The sequence below is a fragment of the Nothoprocta perdicaria genome, unplaced genomic scaffold, assembly GCF_003342845.1.
Source record: "Nothoprocta perdicaria isolate Ctin4 unplaced genomic scaffold, notPer1 scaffold_183, whole genome shotgun sequence".
NCBI classification, from domain to species: Eukaryota; Metazoa; Chordata; class Aves; order Tinamiformes; family Tinamidae; genus Nothoprocta; species Nothoprocta perdicaria.
Genome location: NW_020455016.1, coordinates 1,197,818 through 1,216,841, shown reverse-complemented (window position 1 = coordinate 1,216,841; position 19,024 = coordinate 1,197,818). Strand labels below are relative to the sequence as shown.

The window sequence follows — 19,024 nt, the reverse complement described above, 5'->3', positions numbered from 1 at the left end:
CCTTGAACAATGTGAGTCTTAGTAGTTTTTCCAYAGTTTTTCCAAGCTAAAGTATGTGCTCAATTTCTACCTGACTGAAGTCTGTGAAGCAAAACAAGCTTAAGAGTGTTCAGAATATTACCCAGTCCTTGTCTAATAAAACATATAAACAGAATTTAATAGACAATAAATGGAAAATGTAAAGGTGTGGCAAAATACGTRCAGGGAAAATATCCTAGTCATTTAAAGGCAAAAATGTGTTAGCATGCACTTTTATTTTTCTCCATGGTTTCTTTCAGGAAAACAATTTATACTATAGTAAATAAAGTCACTGAGTGACACCATCTTGTTTATCAGGCTGGAAATCCAAAGGCTGTATTTCATCTCAGCTAACACTAGCCTAAAATTCAGGTACCCAGGCTTTATTTTTACTCAAGAGAGAGGAATATGTTCCTCAAGTAAGTAATTCATATAGGTAAGATAGTTTAACTTCTGAAGGTGCTTATTACCACGGATGATAGAGGGAGCTTGGAATRCATCAATGTATTTTAAAGTTAGCAAACCTACCAAATGTGAATGTTACTAAGAAGCTATGAGAAGCTAAGTTGCCAAAAATGCTCATGTGGAAGGAGGATACACTCCTGAATGAACCCGGCTGGAACAACTCTGACAAACAATCCATCTACTTGCATTAGGAAAGGTGTTAACATCCATGTTAAGATACAGGAATATGTATAGAAGCATGGAATCATAGAATGTTTAGGGTTGGAAGGGACCTCCAGAGATATACTAATGTAGGTCTTTATAAGAGACTTTGGTGAATGTAGGGACACTTAAGCTAAGTCTGACAAATTCAGCCATGTTAGTGCCCAGTGTTAGGGACAATTTGCGCTGCATTTTTGGCAAGTGCTATGCTTATGTGGCTTCTCCTGGTATCCATCCTCATCCACTGTGTTGAGCTGTGGCAACATAATTCACAATATCGGGACATTATCCACTTCCACAGCTGTCCTTTATTTCTTGAGAACCACCTAACTTTCCTGCCAGCTATCTGCAAATGAGGCTTTAGAGGCTGAATACACTACACKAAGTCTCCCAAGATTCAGAGAAACTGGTAGGAAGTGTCGCACGCTGCTGTGATTTTAAGTGCCCAGGCTGCACTAGGTGGCAGTGCTCTCCCGCGCCCTCCTAATATCAGCGCGCACAGCAGCAGCAGAGAGGCGTGGGAAAGACCCACTGTAACAGGAGAAGGCCAGATCAGCAAGTTTTGCACAAAATCTCATTTCTTGCCCAACTCTGCTGTTTAGCTCGCTTGTTTAGCTCGCTTAGCCKCAAGGTCAAGTGTCCTGACGAGTTCATATGATGGATAAATAGAGAAATATAACCCGTTTCTGACAGCTCTTGCTTCCCTCATAGCTAGATCCCTGCTCCTTAGTTTATTTTGCCAGGCATATTCACTTCCTAATTTTAATTATATCACTGTGCTGGGCTATTTTTAAACAACCACACTGAATGTTTTTTCATGACATGTCTAACAGGAAATATATACAAAGCATTTGGAAAGGTATTACTTACAGGTACGCCTGGAAGTCCATCAAGTCCGGGTAAGCCTCTTTCACCTTTGAAGCCTGCTTGTCCCGGAAAACCTTAACAGAGAAATGAAAAATAATATTCTATGATTCTATGATATGTTTTTACAAATAGCTCATTTTCTGTGGAGTCTTTATGGTCCTTCTCAAAATGTCTAATTCTATCCTTAGTCATAGTGCTAATTGTCTGTGAAGTTGTCTGAGTTTATTAGAGTTCAGAAGTTTATAATTTATTTGACTTATTAGGAAAATACATATTTCAACTCATTTTATGAGTTGGACACCATGTTCTGAATTCACACCACTATTTAAAAGCATTATTTAAAACATTGCCATGAATGTTGAAACTTCCTAAAACATACTTATTTTTTTTAAACACCACTAAAACAAATATTAAGCATAATATTGCTGTTTGTGGACGGCACTTTTCCAATGCAGCAGCAGACAAATTACTTCTTTTGAACATATAATTTAATCTCAGAACAGGGAATGCATCAATAGGCTATTGCTGTGGCTGGGCACACAGTGGTAAATGCTTTCCACGTTATTCTTTTGCTATCACAGTTTCTCTGAAAACATGTGGTCGACAGTTTTCAAAGACACTTCACTGAGACCAATTTCTGCATCTTTAATAATTGGTATTGATTGTAGTGTGAATCTGGAACTAGGCCAATAAGACTATTCCATCTTTATTTCATTAGTTTCACATGCAATTTGATTAGATGGGACAGAAAATAATTACATGATGGTTTTGATTTGGTAGCTAATTTTGCCATGGGTTTTTACCTGCTGGACCTGGTGGCCCTTGTGGTCCTGGCAGTCCAGGAGGTCCTACTTCACATGTGGCACAGGAATCACCTTTGTCACCTAAAAATAATAATAAACATAATAAATCTCTTCATCTCTTCACTTCCCATTAACTTCATCTCAGAATTCAAATCTTCAATCGCCATGAACAGCTTTATGTACACTTAAGAAGATAATACTCAAGCCTTTCTTCCCAGCTTCTCTTTCTGCCCTGTGCCATCCTTTACCACTTTCTATCAGTGTGTAGGCTAAGTTAAATATAAGCAAAGTTTGGGTCAAACGAGTCGATACAGAGACACAGCACACTTCTTTTACTTACCCAAAACTCAGGCAAGATCTTTAGTATCCATAGGCTGTTTATGTAACTAACGTTACACACTGTTTCTTTGGATCCAACCCAATCTCCTCAACATCTTGACAATTCGAAGTCCCAGGGTACAAAAGTAGAAAAAAAAACACATACATTAACTATAAACAATATTACCTTTCTCTCCCATCTCTCCTGGAAATCCGTGTTGTCCTGGAGCTCCAGGTCTACCTGGTGCACCAGGTTCACCTGGCTGGCATTGATCAATCCCATCTGCAATTGAAGTGTAATAATAAAAAATATTGAAATTTTCCATTGTAGAGCTATTTCTGTGAGTGTCATAGGTGAATATGTCTTCATGAACAGTGATGAGTAAAGTACCATTTTATTTTCCTGTTTGTTTTTCTCTGAAATTTTTTTCTGGGACTTTGTATTCTGATTCCATATATGCTACTTCAGAAACGTCTAAAATAAAATACAGTCTCTGCCATAGTAACAATTTCCACATAAAATCCTATCTTTTAATCATAATCTTCAGCTAAGAAAAGTGCTTTAAATGAAAATGGATTTTTTACCCTGAAGATAATGGATAATATTTCTTGAAATCCGAAAGAAAATCATTTACTAGATCTTTTTGTATATAGACCTTTGTTTTCAGCGTTTGGGAAGATTTCTTGGTCCACAGTAGCTTGTTAGCACCTAACTTTTCCACATTGCTAAGGCTTCCTGAAAACTATATATGTTGGAACTGGAACGGGTAACAAAACAAAATTCTTGGCAGAGTTGATACTAGAATAATGTTTATGCTTTTTCTATTAGATATTATGACACAGGTTTTGATTCAATACAATTACAAACCATTTTGGTCAAAGTGAGTAGTCAAAATTTTTATGTGAAATTTGGCAAACAAATTTAAATATAAATAAGAAAAAAAATGCTCCATTAAAGAAATGTCTGTGGAAGGATCAGAATTAAGCACTGACAGAAAATGGAAATTCTTATTACTAGGGGGGAAGGTATGATCTAGCAATTTAATTCTCTAAGTGTTAGATTTTGTAATGACTCAATGGCAAATGTAGCAACAACTGTAAAGCAAGTGTTGACCCCATTCTCTTGTAAGATGATTTCATTTTACAATAAAAACTTCTAGTAAATGGAAAATCTTGAGTGCCTTGGTCTATAGTTCTTATTTTTTTTCAATGATTATTACAAATATTGGAACTATAGACTTGTAAACTGTGATACTTCACAGCTATCTTTTGTAGTAAGAATATTACTAGCATTTTTTAAATCTTTTTATTGTGAATGTATAATATCTCTGAGACATCTCTGGCACATTAGAACACAGAAGAAATCAATATATATTATGGTAATTTCTTTGGATATAAAGTATTTGGATATAATGTAACAGCCCACAACATTTCAGAATATTTTCAGGTTGGAAGGGACCTCTACAGATCATCTAGTCCAACCTTCCKGCTCAAGCAGGCACACCTAGAGCATGTGGCACAGGGTGGCATCCAGGCGGGTTTTGAAGACCTCCAGAGTAGGAGACTCCACAACCTCCCTGGGCAGCCTGTTCCACTGCTCTGTCACCCTCACAGTAAAGAAGTTCCTCCTCACCTGGAGACGGAACTTCTTGTGCTTCAGTTTGTGGCCATTACCCCTCGTCCTATCGCTGGCCACCAGTGAGAACAGCCTGTCCCCTTCCTCCCTGCATTCTCCCTTCCTGAACTTATACATATTAATCATATCCCCTCTGAGCCGTCTCTTCTCCAGAGAAACCAGGCCCAGCTCACTCAGCCTCTCTTCATACGAGAGATGTTCCATTCCCTTAATCATCCTGGTTGCCCTTCTCTGGACCCTCTCGAGAAGCTCCACGTCCCTCCTATACTGGGGTGCCCAGAACTGAACACAGTACTCCAGGTGCGGCCTCACCAGAGCTGAGTAGAGGGGCAGAATCACCTCCCTTGACCTGCTGGCAACGCTGGCAACATATTTCTGAATACATTTTAAAAGCACTTATTTAGCAAGGAATCCTTGTCTCAGTCTGGAAATGAGTGGCTTGTTGAGCACTTATTTAGCAAGGAATCCTTGTCTCAGTCTGGAAATGAGTGGCTTGTTGCATCATGGAACAGCTTTTACTTGACCTCAGCTCAGATACATTTCTTCTGCAATCTAGGTACATATTTTCACCCATGTATGCTGCTCATAGCATTTATAATTTCATCTCCTTTTTCTTTTTACGTGCATGCAAATGTTAACAATTTTTGATACTTCATACTAAAAAGCAACCAAGTGCTTTACCTACCTGTTACGCCTGGAGGACCTGGCGGGCCAGGCAACCCAGGAGGACCTGGGAAACCATCTCTTCCAGGAGGTCCAGGTAAAGGGAATCCTGGAGAACCCTTTTCACCTTTTTCACCTCTTTCTCCAGGGACACCAGGTGCTCCTACCCGGTCTGGAATAGGTCGACCTTTGGACAGAGCAAAACATACATAAGAAAGCTACCCCTAAAAAGCTAACAATACTATCAACATTTTAGCTTCCCTGACTCTTCAGAGCTCAAAGGAAAGACGCTACAGTAAAATCAAAAGGGACTGATCATCTTTTGCTAGGTAGAAAGAGTAACCAGAGGAGCTAACTGAGAATATTTATTATACTTAGAAGCTATTCTCATAATAAGCCAAATAAATACTTCTTAAAGGTATTTAGAAATAGCCAGTATCTCTAAGAAGCTCAGTGAATGCATTCGACAATGCTAACAGATTGCTGGAAAGCTAAAATCAAACTGTTTGCAGGAATGAGAAGTAAATAATAAGAGAATCCAATAAATAATCAGAAGTAAACTACTTAAGAGCTCCTTTTAGTCATTCATGCAGTTAATCTTCAATGAATTATTTTAGATAAAAACTAGTCATAAGACTTGACTGTGGAAACACTTTGGTCCTTGAGAAGCATTGCAAGAAGGTATGAAAAGTCACACAAATCTCAATTCCTGCAGGGTAATGACAGACTAAGAGCCACAATTATTCTTGTCTTGTCATGCAGAATTCTTCATGCAGTATCACAGCCTATGATATATAGTATCTCCTCCCTAAACTGTGAAAAATTATCTGGCAACTCTCTGACACAGGTTCACACTAATTTCATTTTTAGCTCACTGTCAAGATGGAAGATGCAGGCAAAGAACAAAGTAATATTAATATGACTGGTGGATGTGCTGTAGTCAAGTTTCTGCAGATGATTTGCTTCATTTATGAAAAGCAAACATTGTGACGGTTCAAATCTATGTACATGTGCACATACAAATAACAGTAGTGTTATCACAGATGTGAAGATATTGTAGTAGAAGAAAAACAACTCTTTCAGGGAGAAGGAATATCTTTTATTAGTTATTATTGTTAAAAAAAAATCAGTGAGACTTCAGAAATCACCTTCATATAATAAATGATATTTTTCCTCCCTACAAGCCTTGTTTTATTGTATTTATGCAAATACTCATATAGTTGAAGCGAGAGCAAACCAAATTATTTGGGAAATCACATGCATTCCTACACATACTTAGGCATGAGTATGTACATATAGGTACAGATGTACATATTCATATTTTACAAGTTTTTCTAAGCAGGGAATCTAAAACTTCTGGACTATGTCTAAYAACCTGAGCATGCTACCTGTTTTTCACTTCAGACAGAAAGACTACTCCTCACAGAAAGTTATCAAGACTCTATGCAGAGAACAAGGCTTGATCTCAACAGAAACATGAGAAAAGCAATCTGCACAAAAGCTATAAGGTAAGGATTAGACTCCCAGAGTGATCCTTGCCCAGGCATCTGCAAGCAGTGCATGAGAACATCCCTCCGGTGTATTCACTCAGGAAGAAAGTCAATAAAATCAGGGGCCCCAAATTCATACCTGGAGGACCTGGGATTCCTTGTATTCCAGGGAAACCTTAAAAAGAAAGTTAAAGAACAGGTTTTCAATGGTCCAGTGAAACAGGCAATGCCAACACCAGTGACCCTTTAGCACATATTATTTAAGCAAACATCCTAGAGGCACTGAGTGCTATCTTCTCCACTATCTTTCATTAGCAGGGTAAGGTCTAGGATGGGGAAATTGGGGAAAGTTTTATCATTTCCCTCATTCTTTTAATCCATTATTGGAAGTCTTACAGCCTTATTTACATTGAGAAAAAGCATCTTTTGAGCAGTATGTAACAAATCTGCAACAATGTAGTATCAACTAAATTAGTGACCGGAACATTTAGTGGTCATTAAATATTTGTGCCCCAAAAGCACAAAGAAAGTGCAATTACAATTCATTGTAAAAAAAAAAAAAAAAAAAAAAAAAAAAAAAAAAAAAAAAAAAAAAAAAAAAAAAAAAAAAAAAAAAAAAAAAAAAAAGATAAATAAAAACATAACTCAGGCAAAAATACAAGACAAAATACATACCTTTTTCACCTTTTTGACCTTTCAGTCCTGGCAAGCCTGAAACTCCAGGGTCTCCTTTTTCACCAAAAGAATCCACTGTTCCAGTATCTATAACCTGAATTATGGGACAAAGACTAGAATCCCAGGAATATGTAATGATGCACAAGTTTGCATGTTAATTATCCTGATCAGATGGTACAATGACCATTTTTCTTTGTGGTTACAACTTTTAGCAACTTCAGTCATGCTGCCAATTTCAGTGTAATTATTGCTGCACAACATTGGTAGCTGCTGAAAAACTACCAAAAAAAATTCTTTTTCTACTGGAATTCATTCATATCAGCAGTAGGACTAGCTTCAGAGCTTTATAATACTTCTCTCAACAAGGATGGTGTAAAGAAACCATAGCATGGTCTAAGCACTGAGGTTTATATTACCTTTCATTTTAAAAGACCCTACTCTGGTAATTTCTGCCAGCTTCTATCTAAACTTGACATACAGGATACTGCATTTACAGTAAGAAGCATGCACCACTTTTCAACTAAATTTAGATGTTGGAAAGAATGCATGATCAATGACATATCTGTTCTTGACTAATAGTAATTTCATTTTTTTCCTTGAAGTGTTAAAAAATTATGTAGTGCACAGCTGACAGACCTATACATTTGAGCTCTCTTATGATTAGCTTGCACTGATTTACAATTGTCCCTCATTTTCATCCATCCATCCATCATGTCCATCATAACCAAAACATTCAAAAATCATATTCCTTAGGAATTCCCTTTCCAATTTTCAAACATGGGTTTTCAACTTTCACTTCCATTAAGAAAAATGACAAAAGCATGACTGATTTCAGTGAGATCAGAATATGCCATTTCTCTTTTTTTTTTTTTTTCTGATTGAATTTGCTTTGATTTTCATGACATGCTTGTTTTCCTTTAAGCTCAAAAAAAAAAAAAAACCCAAGAATTTATTTTACTTACTCTTCCTGGAGGCCCTGGAAGACCTTGATCACCTTTTTCACCCTAAATCAAAACACATTTCATATTTTACATTGAACACATAAAACTCAGTGTCTTTCAGTTATTTTCTGTAGAATACATGAAATTTTCTTCACCACAGAATTTCCACAGCAAATGAACACTTTGATACATATTCACAAATTTCAAATGCAGAACATCTGTGACTTTACAATAAATAGTAATTAGTTAGAGTTCATGGTACTGTACTGCTTTACACTATATAAAGACAAGGTGATTTTGGGGGAAGTACATTTTTACATTTGCCGGCTAAGTAAAGAGCTTATGTAATTAAAGGCAGCACTAATCTATTCATATAAAATATATAAATTAAGGATGTCTAAGCAACTTTAGTTTTGACATTTTCTAATCTCTGCATGATATCTGCACAACATTCATTTAATATTAATTTAATAGTGCTTTGTGCTCATTCGTTGATTTAATGAATTCCTATAAACAGGGCATATGAATTTATTTTGGGCAATGGGAATTAAGAGTCCACACACCTTAAGACCAGGTTCACCGGGTCGTCCGGGAATCCCAAACCCGCCAGGCAAGCCCTGGAAGACAGCAAAACCAGATAACACAGATTTAGCTGCAACTTAATTCTGGCACCATTCAAGTTACAAGTTCTCAAACCAGACACTAATTCACCAATAGCAACAATTTGATGTAAACAATTCAAGAAGACAAGAAAAATTCAAACATCTGCAATAGATGATCAAGTTTTGTCTTTAAAATATAACATATAGTATTTAAAAATTAGAAAAAACACATACGGGTTCTCCTTTTGGTCCTGGTTCACCATCTTTTCCAGGCTTACCCTGTAAAACACCAAGTTCCACTCTTAGCAGACTGACACTAATATATAATTGCTATATCCAGTGGGTGAAACACTAAAACAATCACAATCACTTGCTATTTCATTAATGATTACTAAGTTTAATTAATTTATAGAAACAACACAATGACTGCAACTATGTCCTTGATAAAGCTGAGCATACTTACACGTGGTCCAGGCTTCCCAGGTTCACCCTTGTCCCCTTTGAAAACTGAGCCTGGCAATCCCTGGAAAACAACAACAAAAAAATACTACATTCAGAATACTGACATACTCTGTCATAATTCTGCTTTTATCTGTCAGCTATCTTCATGGTCACCATTAGATTCTTTACAATTCTTAATCATATAACAAGAAATCTCCATAATACTTACTGGGACACCCTGTTCACCCTTTTCACCAGGATCACCCTAAGAAAAATAGAAAAAAAATGTAGATTAATAAGCAGAAATGTATCCATAGTTCATTTAGGTTATAAGTCATTTACTACTTATTTATCTTAGAGATACAGAACATTTAACCTTGTTCCCCACTTCAACCTCCCCACTATGCTTAATAGTATGATATGCAAGAAGAGAACATTTTTTAAAATTGGCTGTAAGTAATTTAATAAAAGTAACTTTTTACTTTTTGCTTTTTTTACTTTTTTACTTTTTTACTTATTTATTTAAGTACTTTTATAAAAGTACTTAAAAAGTAACTTTTGCTCTAGGTGGCTACTCCCTACTGATTATCCTTCAAACAAGAGTGAAACAGGAATAATCATTTAAGGTCTCACCTTTTCTCCTCTTATGATTTCACTTCCTTTTTCTTTCATATGTGGAGCTGGGCCTGGAGGTCCAGGAGGGCCCCTTACTCCTTGTTCTCCCTGTTAACACCAAATCCAGCAGTCTTCATTAGAAACAGTACTGACACTGAGAACAATCCTTATTAAGACCCATACAGTAGAAGAAAGCATTCCTCATTCAAGAGAGAGAGGGGAGAGAGAGAAGAAATAGTAAAAACACTAAGGTAACATGATTTGATTATACTCAAAAAGGCCTCCACCAGTGATAATCATTGAGGAGCTTCTGGATAAGCCAAGGGTTCAGACACACAATTTACCGAAATATAAACATGACGCCAAACATTTCTTGGCTCCTGCAAACGCAACATAAAACTCACTAGCTGAGATCTCAGTGGGAGAGCTAGTATATTAATATGTTTTACTTTCTAATTGATGCTGGTTAAGAAAATAAATGGGATCAATTATCATAGCTCAACTAATATATAGTAACTCAGCAGTGCATCACAGCTCCTTTAGTTAAGGCATAGGCAGAAAAAGCAGCATCACTGATCAAAACTTAGCAACAGGTTCCTTGAGCAAATGGTGAGAAGCAGAAGAGCACAAAATCCCATACTGGCTTCTGGGATGTTTACTGTTTTTACAAACAATCTGGTAGTCTTGTCAAGTAAAAAGATATCCTGTAAATATTCCTATTGTCTGCAATAAGCACATCTTTTGATTTAGGATTTCAAAAGAAAATGGGTCTATGTGCTCTGAAACTGCTCCTGGTTGAGCCAGAACACAGGAAAAGRGGACAACTGAAAGATCTGTCTCAAAGCCATAGTCCCAATCCAAACTAAAACAGTGAGGCAAGACTCCTATCACAATTAATTCTGATGATTTTGGACATTATGAAGATGAGGAATACGAAGAATAAACAATTTCCAATCCATCAACTGGAATCTAAATATTTTTTCCTGAAGTAGTTGATACTAGTCACCACTGGAAAATGGGATAATGACCTAAATTAATGCCACCTATAACAGCATCATGTCAAATTTTTGTAGCCACTCATGAATTACATTCTTTTAGTTTTGAGTTACAGATTCAATTTATTCAAGTCTTCCAAAAATTACAAAGWTATTGCACTGATTTTCTCTGTAGATTAACACTAGGAATTTATTTACCTAAAGCAAATATTTTCAAGAACATTACTGATAGTTGCCACCTCAAATGTTTCAAGAGAAGCATACCTTTTCACCTTTGGGACCTTGAAATCCCAAGCCCATGTAGCCCTGAAAATAAAAATTACATATAGATTAATGAATTTTTATCAGCAGTGCATACACATATAAGAAAGTTTTTGGAAATGGAAAAAGMTAAGAGAGGATATAAGGAAGTTTTTTTTAAAGAAAAGATGAAACAAACAAATAATTCACATCCCAAGTCCCAGCTGTTTTCTTATGTCCCACCTCTCCATAACTATTGAAAAAATATATAAAGTCAAATTTACAGTGCACTTTTAGTGTCAGCATGTTCTCTTTTTCTTCAACATTTTACTGACAAATGGGAACGTGATTACATTTTGACATTTTCAGATGGATCCAAATAATCTCAAAATGTTGTAGTTAGTACTGGCTTGGTAAAGCTGAATAACTGATCTAAACAAATCCTAAGTCTAAAAATTAGCTTAAAAGCGTCTTTCTATTATGCCCCTTAAGATATAAAACTAGATCCCAAAGTGTAAAACACTAATTACTTTAGTGTCATTAGTTTCTGACCTTTGGGGAATTAGTATAATAAAGTAATAAAAAAAGTAAATAAGTAAAAGAAAAATAAATAAATATACCTGGTCATTGTAATTAAAGTCCTTACCTTCTCACCTGGAGGTCCTGGTGGCCCTGGAGGACCCTGCAAGATAGCACATTTTAGCAGATATAGGTATAGAATTCTAGGTGGACTCTGTTCTATATAGTAAAAATGCAAACACTTCCATTGATCTAAAACCCAGGAAATTTCTCTGCTATTATCATAAAGAAAGATAATAATAAATATTGTCATAAATAAAAAATAAAAATAAAAATAAAAATAAAAATAAAAAATAACACATCAGCTCACTTTAACAACGAGACAAAAGACAAAGTATTTTACAATAGCAAAAAAAGTAAAATTGTAAAAAAAAAGTAAAATAACTAAAAATGTAAAATAACAAAAAATGTAAGATTTGTAAAAACGGTGAGACAGGATAGATTTTTAATAGATAGAAATAATTGATCCCTACTAGCTGTAAATTGTATCTAATAAAGGAAGATATTAGATATCTATGAGATCAAAATTTAAGGTAGCTAAAATGCCTTTGATGTTCGGTAATTATCATGGACAGCTGATGTTGACCTGCTGTCCACAGGACATTTTACTGAGGCCACCATCTCAGCAAGTGGCACAATCTCAGCAAACATTTTGATTTAGATCTGGCAGCTAGGTTAGTGGTTTATTTTCTATTAACTAAATGGGGCAGAAGGGGTGACGTTAACTATTAAAAAACAAAACCCAAAACCATTCAAGACAAGATGACTTCAGTGGTAGAAGCCCATGTACTTCTGGCGTGGCACAGTCCAAAGACTGAATAGGCAGTCTGGAACCTCACAGGTTATCTCTTCCAAATTATACCACTAGACATCATTCTTGGACTCTTCATAGAGCTTTTCTGTAAAACTTTGTAAGTGTAGTGCAAATCAAATCACCATGAAAAGAAACTTACTGGCTCTCCTGGAAGCCCTGGTGGCCCCAATGGCCCTTGAAATCCTGGGGCTCCAGGTGGACCCTGCAAGGAAATAAAAAGATATCTTTAAAAGGTGATTTTTTTTTTTTTTGCTGATAATTGTTACTGATAGAATTTGAACTGTAACTCACTGTTACTCAAATATTATTTAGACTTACAGGTAGTCCAGGTTGACCAGGGAAGCCTTTTTCACCTTTTAGCAGACTAGGAGGTAAAAGACCAATAACTTCACCAGGATCCCCCTATAAGAGAAGAAAAACAATAGTACTTAAACAGCCATTCAAATGCATTCAAAAATCCTGATATTAAGACGAGAGAAAAGTCTGAGCTATTCAAAATTTTGAATCATTTGGTATGATCACTTAAAAATCACTTTCCTTCTTTTACTTCACCGGAAGACTTTCATAGTTAAGTTTTCTTTAAAGTCATCTGAAAAAATTCCAGGGCAAAATTTTAATTCTTACTCTTACTTTCTATATTGTAATGAGTAATAGGAAAGATTTTACCACCAAATCAAACTACAGTTAGCACACAACTAGAGCACCTGGTCTGGCTGCTGACAAAAGGGGATAACCCTCACAATTTCTTTTTCAGCCAAGCTCCTTAGGCTTATGCTTAATTCTGAAATCAAAATCTGTGATTTGTGCATTTGTAATCATAACTCTGAAATCAATTAAGAAACTCCCCAAAACAATCTTCATCATTTAAATTAGAAAACTACCTGCATTGTTATTCACTTCTTTCTTTCTTTTTTTTTTTTTTGATAGCAAAGAAAATCCTTTTTTTTTCCCACTTTTCTGAACAAACTTGTTATATTTTTTGATTCAGCAGTTTTATTTCGAAAGTTCTATACCTATGCATACATGGCAAGGGAAGAAATATTCATGTACTTCAGTTTTTTTAGATTGAGTTATTATCTTCCTATGAGTCAGAAAGGGAAGGGGAACATTTTATGGCTTCAGGTGCTCTTGTCATTACAGATCTGAGACTACATTTGTGATTTTTACCTAACTTATAATTTCAAGTTATATCTTCTAATTCATAGAATCAAAGGTTTCTGTTGTCATTCAATGTTTCATACTTTAGTTCATTAGATACACTCAGTATTTAGAAAGTAGTTTAACTTTTTGTTTATGAAAAACGTTTAGCATGTGTCAGATTATGTTCATGTTGTGGACTACATACCCTTCCTTGTTAAAGATTATCTACATGAAACTACTCAGATGACTGCAATGTCAATAATATCAAAACAAATATTTGGATTACAAAATAAATCTACATTTTTATGCACAATTAGGTGGCTAACTTGCATCATTAATGACACCTACTATTTTTATGCTGTTGTAACCCATATGTAATACTTACACTTTTCAGGCCTGCAAAGAACAATGCATATGTTCAATTGCTATGAACTGGAGGTCGTCCCACTGTCTTTATTTAGTAGGAATACAGGACAGGATATAAAGTGAAGTGAGCCAGTACAATTCTTCAGTCCTTAAGTAAGGACTAACAGTCTTGGAGGGTGCAGAGTTTATTTTAATTCTTACGGTTGGAAGCAGGATATGAACACATTCAGAGCACAATGTACCTTCATTCCAGGAGGTCCTGGGGGTCCCTATGAAAAAATAAATAGTTGATGTCATTTTCCACTGTAGTATAAAAATTACATTTTATACTCTACAGTTCTACATAATTATATTTACATTTCAAGAATCAGAATTGAAAAAAGTGAATTAAGCATGAAACAATCTACTTACTATGCTTCCAGTCAATCCTGGTAAACCTGGGGGGCCAACTGGACCTCTTTCACCCTAAGGAAAACARGGAAATTGGTTTTGTTTATGGAACATACTCTTGCAGGGGAGTGGGGCTATGTTATAAATATGTAAACATCACCTTTGTGCCATTACATCCTGGAATACCAGGTGGACCTGGAGGGCCGTCTTGTCCAGGAATGCCCTACATAAAAAGGAAGTAAAGAAATCAGCAATATAGCAATAACACAGATATAATTAAATTTCTTGTAAAAATACATATACATMTCACATACAGGAAGGCCTGGGTTTCCTGGATATCCTGATGATCCTGGTGGGCCCTGTAATCAACAAAAAACATCATGAGCCTGGGAAATATAAACAACAAAACTGCAATGATGAACTACAGCCTTAGTCTCATCTCCAATGAGGACAAGTCAAAAAATGAGTAATAGCTTCTTTTAAAATTTCTTTACCACTTTCTTTTAAAATTCCTTTGCAAAATATCTCTAATCTTAAAAACTCTGAATCATGGTCTTTAAATAATTGAAAGCATTTATTTTTAGTTTTCATGAACTGCACAGGCCTTTTCACAGCCATCATTCCTAGTATGAAATTTACTCTTGGCACCTCTTCATAATAGAAGAGGATGTTAATATGCTAATACTTTCTCATCTTTCCTAATCCATATGAGTGTGGCAATTTTATCTTTGGCATTAAGAAACTGCTGGGCTAAAATACATTAATTTTTCCTGAGCAGCTTGCCAGTATAATGCATCAGGTGTTTGCTTAGGCACATCATTTTCATGCTACCAGCTTATTTATTCACGGAACACTTTCTATTACAAGTGCTGTGAAGCAGAAAAGATGTATGTGAATCCTTTAGCTCAGATAGTATATTTGCATCTTCTCAGGCTTTATCACTGCTAATACACAGCCTACTTGCACTGCAAAAGCTGAACACATTTATCAGGAGACACTAATTTACATTAAAAGTCAGGATAACTCCAGTTTTCATGAACTGATATGGGGATTTCTTGAGCTAACGCAATACCCCCTCTGTAGTAACTCAGAGCTGCAAATGACTCAGTAAATTCTATGATGTCCTGCAGCAACTGCAGGTAAATTTRGGAACAAAACTGAGGTAGCATTTTGGGGATTTATGGACAAGAGGGCATAGGCATATTTGTGTATCATTACTAGTCAAATCATTTGAATCCTCTTTTGCTGTTTCATTCGAAAACGTGAAAATGCTCAAAAAGAGCTTTGCACCCCACCAACCAAAAMAAAAAAGACCCACCCTCTTGGCTAATATAATCTGCTGAAACAAATGTTACGCAAGTAACATGTTAAACAGAAATGACAATAGGAAGGTTACAGACAGAGACTCTCCTAGCATTAAAGACATCAAGAGGTCTTTGGGCCTGACTTTAATGATTCCAGCCCACATCATGCACAYAATTTTTGATGTGCATGTGCTCATGAATGTATCAGCTTCTCTGCTGGAGTAATTGAAGGAGGTTAGGGAGCAAGTGTAAAGATGAATTTTGCATGAGGTAATAAGGGTGGTTCATATTCAAACTGGAAAAAAAAGCCCAGTCTTCTCAGTATGGCAGAGAGATATTAAAGGAATATTAAAACCAGTCCTGTTGCGGCAATGGTAAGAGCCAGGTGAAAATGCCAATGAGCAAAGGCATTGACTGCACAATGCAGAACTTCAAAAGCAAAGCAAGAGCAAGAATTTTGAAATCCTTGAACAGCACAAGAGGAGGCCATTGATTAACTGAAATAAAAAAGACTAAGCCCATCTTGCCCTTGAAGGTAGCCACAAAAACTTAAAGATATGTTAACCTTCAGATTGCAAAAATGTAAGTAGGTTAGAACTCACTCTTGTTCCTTTTGTTCCTGGCAGTCCTGGTTCTCCAGTATCACCCTATAAAAAAAAGAGATAGCTTTGTATTTTCTAATTGCAACGGTTTAGGGAAATCTGAGTATTTTAAATATTAAAACTTCAGTTCTTACCTTAAGCCCTGGTGGCCCAGGGGGACCTTCAGGTCCTTGCATTCCAGGAAACCCAATCACACCCTGTAGTCCTGGCAAGCCTCTTTCACCCTGGGAAGAAGAAAACCCATTAGCAATACACCTGAAATTGCTTTTCCCAGCCACCCACATAAYCCATGATTTTGTGCTAGAAAAAGGTGCCAATTCCTGGAAATTTCAAATATCAATGTTGCATTTGCTGCTATAAGAATGCACAACACCACTCCTCTTTCTACACACTATATACAATAGCAAATTTGAAGACTGGGCTTGCCACTTAGTCTGGAGTTTAAGAGTGCTTCAGAGCCAGTGTGGTTCAAGATACAATATCTTCTCAAGGAGCACAAGCAGCCTGCATGTGTCAATGTTTATGTTCCTCTTTGCTGAGACAGGCAGAAGTAAATGTGCTTTTCTCAAAACAYTATACTTCAGCTGTGCTCTCTCCCTGTAACCCCGAATGCATTTAAATCAGATAAAACAGAGGCAGATATGAAATCCATCCACACTACAGATCCACGCTACAACTACTACACTTTCACTGCGTTTGGACTTGCAGYGAAAACAAAATGAATTCTGCATGAAGCATGAAAAACCTGCAGATAAGGAAGAGGGGAAAATGTAATCATATGCTAAAGCTTGATAAGAAAAGCAAATCAAAAGTTCCATCCATGCAGGAAGTAACTAGGGTTCTCCTTTTAAGGTATGGTGTGAAATAAGGAAGAACACTTGGTTCTCTAAAGGTATGCTAATATATGAAAAATAWAATGTTATTGCAAATGCATAATCTGTACAGTTCCAGACAACAACTGAAAATCACGCCATCCATTCTAGAAAGGCAAAAAAAAAAAAAAAGRRTCAAATTGAGAGATATGAAATCAGCAGGGTTTAAAACACACAAAGGGAAGCTAATCAGATTTCAATATTTCCAGAAGAGATGGGATTGCCTTTAGTAATGAACATGCAAAAAAAAAAAATAGTACTGGAATTTTAGGAAGGTTAATAGTTTAGKGAGGAACCAGAAATTCCTGTATTCTAGTAACCTGTAGGAGTCAACTGAGGACATGGCACATTGAAAAGAAAAATATCAGAGTCTTGAAAAGCTCACTGCACAAGTTGGTTAAACAGGTAATGAGAGAAAAAAAAAGTTATAGTATGCTGGAAGAAAAAAAATGAGTGATAACTCTCAGATGCAGGGGTAGTTACACTTTCTGAAGATGAGAAGATTTGAAAGATTTGTGGGATATTTGTGGGRTCAACGAGTTGAATTTTTTTAGATCTTTGCAAAGGATTTTGTTAAGAAGATGCTAGCATCTTCTTCTTTGACGCAGATGCAGAAGATGCAGAATGAAGAGACAGAGAAGAAAGGCAACTGTGATAGGACTGGATAAGGGAAAAGAGCTGAGGGGAAGAAAACCATGATTGAGAGAAGAGCATGAGAATACAGAGATGAAATTATTAAAGAAAAATAATCAGTACAGAGAAGGGATTGACTTTGGTAGAAATAAAGGAAATCTAATGGTATCAGCTGTGTTCAGTGGCCCTACTGAGGTTGCTCCTAAATTAATCCCTGCCAGCCTGATTTTTTTGTGTGGATTTGGGGAAAACACAGTCTTGTGTCCTTTATATCTCAAGTCTCTAAGGAAAGGACACAGAGAGGCATCCACCACTCATGCAATTCTAGCCTTTCAGCATGTCAGGATGGGTTGGATGTTACAGGGACCCCAGCAATGCTTGCATCAAGGGTGGAGCTCCTCCTGCACCCTCATGAGAAGAGGAAGGAAAACAAACCGAAGAATCACAGAATCACAGAATGGCTGGGGTTGGAAGGGACCTCTAGAGATCATTTAGTCCAACCCCGCTGCTCCACCTAGAGCATGTGGCACAAGGCTGCATCCAAGCAAGTTTTGAAGATCTCTGGAGAAGGAGACTACACAACCTCCCTGGGCAGCCTGTTCCAGTGCTCCAATTTCTCTTTACCCTTTCACAAAGTTTAGAGGAAAAGTGATGTGAAACTGCCTCAGTGCATACTTCCAAAACAGGATCCGTGACAAAGTAAATAAAAAAAGGTTCTAAAGTTCTAACATCAACTTGATTGACAGAAGTTCTTTTCTTTAGTGAAATAACAAAATATTTTGATTTGGTGATGCTGCTACATAGGTTGACATTGGAATAGAAGTCTGGGAATGATGGGTGCCCATTCAGCATTTTGTGGTGTTTTCTGAACTGACTGCAATGGCAGTCCCTGACTATGGAAATTTGGGGATATGACTTTTCTAAAATCAAAATAACACCCAATAGAGTGAAAAAAATCTTTTTTTCTCCACCTCATTTATTAAAATTTCCTGCCAGGAAAAATTTTCACATTGCCTCTCCTTCCTCTCTTCCCACAAAAAAAATCATTTCTTTAATAAGAAATAACTTTTCGAGACAAATACTTTTTCCTTGAAGTGCCAAAATGGCACTTTATTAAGTCCTTGYTATTCATTGCTATGTTTGATAATAAAATTTATTTGCTACCAAAATCCCAAGCAGTGCAATCTACCGCAAAATAAAACATAGGAAAGAAAAACAGAGGAGAGATCAAGAAATGTATGTCTAGGTCAACAGCAAAAGGTACAAAATCCTGTTTTTAAAATAACTAAGACTGATTTGAAAATATTTTAAAGACAAACATATCAGCATCTAAATTTCTGAATAAATATGGAAA

At 36.3% G+C, this 19,024-nt stretch overlaps 1 protein-coding gene across 1 annotated transcript in view; it reads right to left on the bottom strand.

Moving 5' to 3' along the window:
• Positions 1–19,024, bottom strand: part of COL4A1 (collagen type IV alpha 1 chain) — a 115,545-nt gene that overhangs the window by 29,577 nt on the left and 66,944 nt on the right. The window contains exons 3-24 of the mRNA XM_026036646.1: positions 16,300–16,389; positions 16,166–16,210; positions 14,574–14,618; positions 14,420–14,482; positions 14,281–14,334; positions 14,112–14,138; positions 12,682–12,765; positions 12,503–12,565; positions 11,617–11,652; positions 10,995–11,036; positions 9,754–9,843; positions 9,350–9,385; positions 9,143–9,202; positions 8,914–8,958; positions 8,641–8,694; positions 8,099–8,140; positions 7,137–7,230; positions 6,601–6,636; positions 4,994–5,158; positions 2,860–2,955; positions 2,355–2,435; positions 1,555–1,625 (exon numbers count right to left, since the gene is read on the bottom strand). Coding sequence (XP_025892431.1) covers positions 1,555–1,625; positions 2,355–2,435; positions 2,860–2,955; positions 4,994–5,158; positions 6,601–6,636; positions 7,137–7,230; positions 8,099–8,140; positions 8,641–8,694; positions 8,914–8,958; positions 9,143–9,202; positions 9,350–9,385; positions 9,754–9,843; positions 10,995–11,036; positions 11,617–11,652; positions 12,503–12,565; positions 12,682–12,765; positions 14,112–14,138; positions 14,281–14,334; positions 14,420–14,482; positions 14,574–14,618; positions 16,166–16,210; positions 16,300–16,389 — 1,419 coding nt within the window. The remainder of the gene's footprint in view (positions 1–1,554; positions 1,626–2,354; positions 2,436–2,859; positions 2,956–4,993; positions 5,159–6,600; positions 6,637–7,136; positions 7,231–8,098; positions 8,141–8,640; positions 8,695–8,913; positions 8,959–9,142; positions 9,203–9,349; positions 9,386–9,753; positions 9,844–10,994; positions 11,037–11,616; positions 11,653–12,502; positions 12,566–12,681; positions 12,766–14,111; positions 14,139–14,280; positions 14,335–14,419; positions 14,483–14,573; positions 14,619–16,165; positions 16,211–16,299; positions 16,390–19,024) is intronic.